The 9357-nt window shown below is 47.6% G+C and overlaps 1 protein-coding gene across 1 annotated transcript; it reads left to right on the top strand.

Annotated features, from left to right (window-relative positions):
• The first annotated feature begins 3898 nt into the window (after positions 1-3898).
• CCN1 (cellular communication network factor 1) lies at positions 3899-7026 on the top strand. The gene is made up of 5 exons (XM_081055552.1): positions 3899-4184; positions 4482-4695; positions 5045-5401; positions 5530-5741; positions 5857-7026. Exons 1-5 carry the CDS (start codon positions 4122-4124, stop codon positions 6157-6159), a joined length of 1149 nt encoding a protein of 382 aa, XP_080911678.1. The 5' UTR covers positions 3899-4121; the 3' UTR covers positions 6160-7026.
• Positions 7027-9357: the final 2331 nt, after the last annotated feature.

Here is a 9357-nt window from a genome sequence, read left to right as displayed (position 1 = left end):
ATCAGGCCGCGGCACCCTCCGCGCTAGCCTCCCACGCAGCGCAGGGCGGCCCTCGGCTCTGGCCGGGGTGCGGAGGGGGATGGGCGGCGGCCGTCTGCCCAGGGACCGCGTGCTGGGTCGCCACACCCCCTAGGGACCCGCGGCCCAAAGCCCGGGCGCCGGTACTTTTCAGCAGCGCGGCAGCCCCGCGGTTGCAGGGCCGGCTCCTAGGGCCTCCGCCGCCGCCGCTGCCCCCGAGAGCTGGATGACGGCGTCTCGAAAGACTTTCACCAAATATGGGCTAAGGCTGGACACGTCCTGCGCCGCCGGAAACCTCGAGTCCTGGCAACCGCGGCGACTTGCGGCGCGCGGGCCAGCCAGCCGGCAGGGGGCGGCGGGCAGCAGGAGGCCGAGAGCGTCCCGGTGCCCCGGCCCCGTGCCCCATCCTCGTGCCCCATCCTGTCGCGTCGGCCCCCCGGGTCCCGCGGCCGTCCCGGCTTCCTCTAGCTCTCCCTGCCATCAGTCCCCTGGGTGGGGCTCAGGGGCTGGAGGGGTGTGGAGAGAAAAAGGATGGCTCGGGGCACCACCTTAAAGCTGCACTTTCCCGGTCACCATAAATTATTCTATTCATTACGGTGGTATAAAAAGGGGCGTTGTGAGACTAGGTGTGCAGGTGAGTGCCTAACTATGAAGACACACGTACGTACATAGGAACAGCTATCACTGGCACTCCTCTCGTCCGAGGCAGTGGTTCCCAGGGTTTGATTCCCCACACCACCAGCAGCTTCCTTACCTAGAGACTTGTTAGAAATGTAACTAACAAGAAATTCTGGGATGGGACCCAGCAATCGGTTTTTAACCAGCCCTCCAGGTGATTCTGAGACACGCTTACGTTTGAAAACCACTGGTTCAGGGCTAGGAAACCGGAGTCGCCAGGTTTAAGGTAATTATTATTCTCAGTTGCCGCCAGACAGTGAACCCTTCTTTGGGTGACCTAAAATTGCCTGGCAGCAGCGGGCCAGAGACGTCCCCATCGCTCAGCCCAAAGCCAGGAGCTGCAGAAGACAAGCAGTCCCTTCTCCGTGCCTTGCAGCCCAAAGAAACAAGGCGGCCGTTATTCCCCCGTGGGGCACCCGCATAGGGAGAGAGGGAGGAAACAGAGCAAAAGAGCCATGCAGAATTAGCACCCGAAGCAACACTTACCCATAAATATTTGCACATTTCCCCTCCAATCTGTCAACGTGAACTGATCTGCAGCTTTCAGCAGAGGCGGCGAGAAGGCGACAGGACGGCTGAGGTTTCTGGACGGTCCACATAAGCTGCTGTTCCTCTCCCCTGATGGCATGGTTTACTAGCAGGCACACCAGGACATAGTATATGGGAAGGCTGTGCACATAAGTTACTCCAGTCTCTCCCTCTCCCCCACCTCCTGGCCATGTTTGCTACACCTTCCCAAACCCCCTCCCATAACACACCGCCTGCTTTAAATGGGCAGTTGATGGTAGGGTTCTCCATTTCTCCCCTGGTGCAAACTCATCCTCCAAGATTCTCCAGTTAAAGTCCAGAAACAAACCCAAACGCTCTTGTTAGAAAAACTTTAATCTGATTTTTAAAGGAATTCCAGGAATGGTGTGTGTTTGAATGCTATGCAGTAAAATGAATCTCTTTGCCCCACACCCACACCCACACACACTTCAATAAAGGAACAAGGTATATACACAGGCCAGTTGGATCATCCACTGTGATTTTTATTTTAAATCATGATAGACAGATTGCGTGAAAAACAAGGAATTCCAAAGAATTCCTGCTCTGGGAACAGAAGTTAAGTCTATATTTAACAACATTTGAAGCTGTCAAGAATGCTTTGTGGTTGGATAACAGGCAGAAAAATGTTAAAAACGCAAGCTACTGCTATACCCAAATATGGAAATATTGTTACGTCTGGTGTCTGATTCACCATCTGGAAATACTTACAACCATGAAGTCAAATAGAAAAGACACCACAACAGAAGCCAGGAACGCTCCTCTCCATCCATTTTCTCTCACCACCTCCTCCACCCTGCACTGCCCTTACTCACCCTGTCCCCAGTCATTTCATTACGAAGGAAACAATAATGAAACCCTAATACAAGAAAAACCATTTTTCTAAACAATAACTGATGGATTGGCCGGGGTACAACATAGGGCCCAGACTTTCCTCACTTTATTTGCATAACACCTGATAATCTATTGTCTTGAAAATTAAGCCCCCCACCCTAAACCCCTCCAACAAAGCCTTAGAGATCCCACTCCCTCTAGTAAAAGCCATAGACTTATGAAAGGGCACTTTCGTATGAATGAAATTTAACTCTTTCCTATCGGTTCTCTTCATTGGAGTGTTTTCATTACAATAGCTTCTCATTGTGCTTGTCAGTCAGTCATTCACAGAAAAGTCAGCACTGAAGGCCTTCCAAATCAAGACTGCTGCATTATAAAGACTGAACAGCCCTAAATACTAAAAAGGACAAAAGAACCATGCATTTCTTCTTCTAAAGCACATATAAAAAGGAAAGTAGCATAATTTCTTGTGTATGTTTTGCTAAACACATACATAAGATATTTTAGAAACTTTGAGGGAAAGTTTATCAATCACACTCACGATATTGATGCTGTTAAATTGCTTTGTAGGGGCGTCTTCTACTGAATGTATTGCAAGTAGAATAGGATCTTAAAACCTGCTAACATTTTTATTACAGAATATTACACCCTAAACCTCTTATGTCTCTTTTTTCTTTTGGAGAGAAAAGCATTGCAATTCACTTGAAACGGCAGGTTTCTAAGCGGTCCCAAGGAACGGGATTAAAAATCCCGCAACACTTTCAAGCTTTAAGGAGGCTGCTTTTTCCAGAGATCCTTGGACACAGTAGTGTTAGAATCTGGTTTGACCTTGAAGTATATACAGGTGATGATCTCAGTACAAATCACTCCACGGTGGTCCCTCCGCTTCTGGCTGGCGGCTTAGTGTGCATCGCCTCCCGCCAGTGGAGGGAGGCTGGAAGCGCTTACCCGGTCTCCCGCATCCGTCAGGAAGTGTAAGTCAGCCAGCCAGAGAGCTCCCTGCGTTCGTTTCCTCTCGGACTTCCAACCCAGGCAGTGGGCTGGAACTAAAATGGGAACCTCCAAAAACAAACAAGTTCGACATACCAAAAAGGGGGGGTGGGGGGCGGGAGGGGGAAGACCTCGGCCTGGAAACCTGCCAGACATGAGGGAAGTTGATTTCCCCCCTTTCTCATTCATAAATGCCACTGCGGGTATTAATTTGCAATACACTTAACTTGGCTAATAAACACCATGCCAAAGCTTGGGGACTTGATCCGAGCATGCTTCTCTGACGTCCACAAGTCGATTCCTGGCTCAGAGACACACTCCCCCTTCCCATTCGCTTCAGGAGATACCTTGACTCTCACCTTGGTTGTAAACAGGCAAACAGCTCGCTGCCTTCCCGGGTGAGGGCTTCCAAGGCTGCCCGGTCACCTCGGCATCACCAAACAAAACGACTTTTGTTCCTCCCTCTCAGGTCCTCCCGCCCTCCCAGGACAGGCAAAGTTCTGAACTCGCCCCCCTCGCCCCTTCCACCACCATCACCACCATCACGCCAGAAAGAGCCCTCCCCAATACAAGTCGTTATTTCAAGTGGAAAAACGGAAGATTGTTTTCTTGGATCCAGGACTCCCCCACCCTCCACCCCCACCCCCCCAAAAAAAAAGAAAGAAAGAAAGGTGCAACGGAGCCAGGGGAGGCGCTTGGCAGCAGCCCGCGCCAACCAGCATTCCTGAGATGTTTGAGAATTCTGGAACGCGCAGGCTGAGCCTACGTCACTGCAACCCGCGGCGCCGCGCCGGCCCATAAAAAGGCGGGCTCTGCGCGCTGGGGCAGACGGCGAGCGAGAGCGCCCCCGAGCAGCACCCGCGCCCTCCGCGCACTCCTCCGGAAGGACCGCGACCGAGGACGCCGCAGCCCTCCCGCAGCTCCGGCCCTCGCCTCCCTGCCACCGGCCCACCGCCCCCGCCGCCCCGACCCAGCCGCGCCGGGCCTGTCCGCTGCGCATCGGTGTGTTGGCGTCTTTGCTTCCGCGCTCCCCCGGACTCCTCCTGCGCGCCACAATGAGCTCTCGCACCGCCAGGACGCTCGCAGTCGCCGTCACCCTGCTCCACTTAGCCAGGCTGGTGAGTTTTGCCACCGCTTCTGCGTCCTCTCTCCCAGTCTCTTCCCTTTTCCCAGATTGCCCACGGCAGAAAAAAAACTAAACTAAAAAGTTCGGGGGCGTTTCGGGGTAGCTCTTTGAGTACCCCCTAAAGATGTGTCCGAGGCCTCTTGGCGGACACAGCCCTGCCGGAGGTGGCCCGGCTGTACGGAATCAGAATCCCCCCTGCCGACAGGGTCAGAGACCCTCGTCCCTTCCCTGGGCGCCCCTCCTGCGCTCAGCGCCGCGTCTCACACGAGCCTTCTCCCCCCCCCCCCAGGCGCTCTCCACCTGCCCCGCCGCCTGCCACTGCCCCCTGGAGGCGCCCAAGTGCGCCCCGGGAGTCGGGCTGGTCCGGGACGGCTGCGGCTGCTGTAAGGTCTGCGCCAAGCAGCTCAACGAGGACTGCAGCAAAACGCAGCCCTGCGACCACACCAAGGGGCTGGAATGCAACTTCGGCGCCAGCTCCACCGCTCTGAAGGGGATCTGCAGAGGTAAGATGCTTGTGGTTTGGCCCCTTTAAAAAAATAATAGTCCCCGTAGTCCAGAAGTTTAGTAATTTTGAGACCATGTATGGTGATGCTTTGTTGTTGGTAGCTTGGCAGAAAGGCACATGATTTCAGCAGTCTGGAATGCAATTCAGTGTGTCTGGGCCCAACGAAAAGCGCATACGGAAAAGTGATTCCTGACTAACTTATTGTTCTGGTCTGGAGTCTCCGGGGAATTGTAGGGAGCTTTACCATAAATTGAATTTAACAGCAGAAAATATGTATGCGTTTCAGGCTACGGTTTGGAATCTTAACTTCATCCTCCTCTCCCTTGCTCTTTTGGTGCCCTTTGCAGCTCAGTCAGAGGGCAGACCCTGTGAATATAACTCCAGAATCTACCAGAACGGAGAAAGTTTCCAGCCCAACTGTAAACATCAGTGCACATGTATTGATGGCGCCGTGGGTTGCATTCCTCTGTGTCCCCAAGAACTCTCTCTCCCCAACTTGGGCTGTCCCAACCCCCGGCTGGTCAAAGTTACCGGGCAGTGCTGTGAGGAGTGGGTCTGTGACGAGGATGGTGCCAAGGACCCCATGGAGGACAGGGACGACCTCCTGGGCAAGGGGCCCACATTCGATGCCTCAGAGGTGGAGTTAACGAGAAACAATGAATTAATTGCGTTTGGAAAAGGTGGCTCTCTGAAGCAGCTCCCTGGTAAGTTAAGACAGCCCCTAAGACATGGTACTGAAATATGTTCCTAGTTTGAAACTTTATAAAATGAGTACTGAATCTGTTTGTGTCAGTACGCCTGTGAGAAATCTTTCCTCTTGTCTTTCCTCTAGTCTTTGGAACGGAACCTCGCATCCTATACAACCCTTCTTTACATGGCCAGAAATGTATCGTTCAAACAACTTCATGGTCCCAGTGCTCAAAGACCTGTGGAACTGGTATCTCCACACGAGTTACCAATGACAACCCTGAATGCCGCCTGCTGAAAGAAACCCGGATTTGTGAAGTGCGGCCTTGTGGACAGCCGATGTACAGCAGCCTGAAAGTAAGTTCTTGCGGTGACAGGTAGACAGTTCCTGGGCAGCTGGGTGAGGTGTGAACCTCTCTTCCAAGAAAGAGAAACATCGCCCCTAACTTTCCTGCTCTCCTCTTTCTTACAGAAGGGCAAGAAATGCAGCAAGACCAAGAAATCCCCCGAACCAGTCAAGTTTACTTACGCTGGGTGTTCAAGTGTGAAGAAATACCGGCCCAAGTACTGTGGTTCCTGCGTGGACGGCCGGTGCTGCACACCCCAGCAGACCAGAACTGTGAAGATGCGGTTCCGCTGCGAAGATGGGGAGATGTTTTCCAAGAATGTCATGATGATCCAGTCCTGCAAATGCAACTACAACTGCCCCCATGCAAATGAGGCGGCATTTCCCTTCTACAGGCTGTTCAATGACATTCACAAATTTAGGGACTAAGTGCTACCTGGGTTTCCAGCACAAGGGTAGACAAATGGGAGAGAAGAGTGCCAGAATCGCGGAGACGTGGGTGGGGGCGGTGGGGGTGAAGGGACTCATTGTAGAAGGGATGCATTGCTCATTGTTGAGTAGTATTAAGGTATTTCGAAACTGCCAGGTGTGCTGGTGCAGATGGACACTAATGCAGCTGCGATGGAGAATACTTTGCTTCATAATACTGGAGCACATGTTACTGCTTCATTTTGGAGCTTGTGGTGTTGATGACGTTCTGTTTTCTGTTTGTAAATTATTTGGTAAGCGTATTTTTCTCTAGGCTTTTTCCCTTTTGGTTCTGCAGTTGTAAAAGATAATAAGATTACTTGGACAGTTAAAGCCTTCATCCTTTGACAGAAGTAAATGGGAGGGGGTTCATCCCTTCCTGAAGGTGACACTCTGTGAGTGTCTGTGAGAGGCAGCTATCTGCACTCTAAACTGCAAACAGAAATCAGGTGTTTTTAAGACTGAATGTTTTTATTTATCAAAATGTAGCTTTCGGGGAGGGTGGGGAAATGTAATACTGGAATAATTTGTAAATGATTTTAATTTTATATTCAGTGAGAAGAATTTATTTATGGAATTAATCATTTAATAAAGAAATATTTACCTAATGTCTGAGTGTATGGCATTCAGTATTTTTAGAGGCCGTCCAGAGTCATTGGGAACAAATCTAGATTCTCCATTCAGTCATTCAAACAGGATTTAATGAGTGCCTGCTTTGTGTCAGGATCTGTTCTAGGTGCTGGGGACAGAGCAGGGAAATAACCTACAAAAATGAGACAATGATTCCTTTTATATCTTCAATAGAGAAAAATCTCTGCATTTAAAGTAATCTGTAAAAAAAAAAAAAAATGTATTGAACACCAGGCATTGTGAGAAGCACAAGAAGGAATCTGAAGCCAAGTTTGTGATTTAAATAATAATGCTTTATTTTTGTAAGAATTCAAAGCCTACCGGTCTCCATCAGCCAATCACTGTGAGGTGGGTATAGTAGAGTCATTTATCATTTTAATTACTGGGTTATTGTGCATGTCACTTCAGTAGAGGAGAGAAACTTTAATGAAAACAGTCCATAACTCAGGCTGTGCATATATCTATATCCGTGGGCAAGATTAAGTATGGCTGGAAAATGTGTTATAAAAGGTCACTTGTTTATAACTTCGTATTTTCCCAATATTGTTCCAAAACCAGGAGAACTACTTAAAAATTCACCCTGGATTGCGATCAGAGAAAAAAACCTTTCAGTCTATAGGAATCAGTTTGTTTTCATTGAATGAGCTTGAAGCAATGACTTGTGTTAATCCTAATAAGCCCGTGATTAGGTAAACATGCTGTTAAATGCAAAAGAATGCAAGGAATTTCAAGTACTTTTCCAATAGTGTGAGGACCAAGCTACCCCATCCCCCTTTCCGTTTTATAATATACATTATATTAATGGAGGAGGGAACAGTTAGATACAGTTGGCCATCCAGAAGGTCAAAGGCTAGTTGCAGAGCATTCCTAAAAGAAAAGAACCTGAATTTTAGGTCTAGGAGAGGTTGAGAAGGCTGCGTCAATGTTTGTGAAAACGTTGGTAGCCTGTTTTAGAAGAAACTACATCTTTAGAAAGCGCTGACAATAAACCTTTTATAGAGAGTTTTCCTTTCATCGACCCTCTTGGCTCCTGTTCAAATCCATAGTGAAATATTTCAGTCTGCACTTGCTTAAGAGAGTACTTGAATTTTTATGCAATAAGAGAAAGTGCTTTAAAAGGGAAGGGGGGTACAGCTCCTGGGGTTCTATAAGGGTGATTTTTCAAAATAGTTTAATATCCATGCCTTATTGAAGACCTACAGAAAAGCACCGCCTAAGCATGTTTTCAAGCCTTACCAAAGTGCATAAAGGTTAATATAAATGTGATAGTAAAATCTATGGGCAAAGACCTTCATTCTGATTTTGACAATGTCTTGTCTGAAATACAACTTGTGGCTACTGAGTCGTCAGTTTTTCTTGCCTGAGGCATTCAAATGTCAAGGTATTATTTGGGAATTTAAACACTACCTGCCTCAGTCTTGGGTGCAGTTAAACTTGTCAGTGCAACATAACGTGAAGCATAATGAAGGTGTGAGGTTTTTGAGGTACAGTCTTGTTGAACAGACATCTAAATTCATAGGTGAGATTTACAGAATCCCAGGCACCAATCCTGAGGTATTTTCTTCCAACACTAGAGCCCAGCAAATTACTTCTTACATAGAGATCAAGGAGCAATATTTTATAGATCCTTTAAGTGTGTAAGGAGGTGATATTTGTCCAAATAAGCTCAAATGTGAAACAAAACCTGACATGCAAAATACTGGATTTTTGGGTAAATGCAATAAGAGTAATGCATAAGTGCTGATTCTTTAAATAAGAGTGCTCAATTAAGAAAAAAAAAACAGAATAGATGCAAATTATGTACATTTTATTTGGCTATAGAAAAAAGTGAAATAATTCAAAGTAATTGAAAATGAAAATATGCGATTTAGAACATGTAACTTTTATCTATGTCTGGCATGGAGCTCTGCCTATTTCAAATATTGAGAAAACAAAAAAACTATGCATCTGCAAATATGAAATAGAAGTTACATACATAAACATTAATCATATATGTAGCCATCCACACACAGCAAAGAATCATGTGTTCTCACTTTCCAATCCAAAAGGCACTGGTACTCTTGAGCTGGGTTTTATTTGTTTCTTTGGGGTTTTTTGGTAGAGATATAAGCACTGAGCTATAGGATGACTTCAGAATCTTAAAAATTGAGTGAATTCTGAGAAATATTCAATTGGACATTTAGAACTGTTGTTAAGTGGTGTCACCATGAAGATTTTTACATAAATGTGTGTGCTGTTCACAAAGAGCTGTGACTAGGTCAAAATTAGCAAAGCATATTTTAGACTTATTTTTTCCAGGAGAGAGATCAGACTTCATTTGTTCACAACCTCTTCTCCTGCCATCTGGCAGTATTTGAAAGACAGTTGAGCAATAGCAAGGGTCCAATAGGACCATAAGACAGAACAAAGCTATGCTCTGCACAGAGTGGCAGGTGATGGAGTGGAAAGAATCCCAGATTGGAATCTGGAGACATGTCTTTTTGCACCAGCTCTGCCATTAATTTACTGGGTGACTCTGGGCAAGTTTCT

The sequence above is a fragment of the Rhinolophus hipposideros genome, assembly GCF_964194185.1.
Source record: "Rhinolophus hipposideros genome assembly, chromosome: 8".
Classification (NCBI taxonomy): Eukaryota; Metazoa; Chordata; class Mammalia; order Chiroptera; family Rhinolophidae; genus Rhinolophus; species Rhinolophus hipposideros.
The sequence above is the reverse complement of the archived record's forward strand: the minus strand, read 5'-3'. Positions and strand labels throughout refer to the sequence as shown.

Bases quoted from the DNA above. Each gene is read 5' to 3' on its own strand.
- CCN1 (XM_081055552.1), top strand. From the start codon at position 4,122: ATGAGCTCTCGCACCGCCAGGACGCTCGCAGTCGCCGTCACCCTGCTC. The intron at 4,696-5,044 runs GTAAGATGCTTG...TGCCCTTTGCAG, and splicing joins TCTGAAGGGGATCTGCAGAG to CTCAGTCAGAGGGCAGACCC. The intron at 5,742-5,856 runs GTAAGTTCTTGC...TCTTTCTTACAG, and splicing joins CGATGTACAGCAGCCTGAAA to AAGGGCAAGAAATGCAGCAA.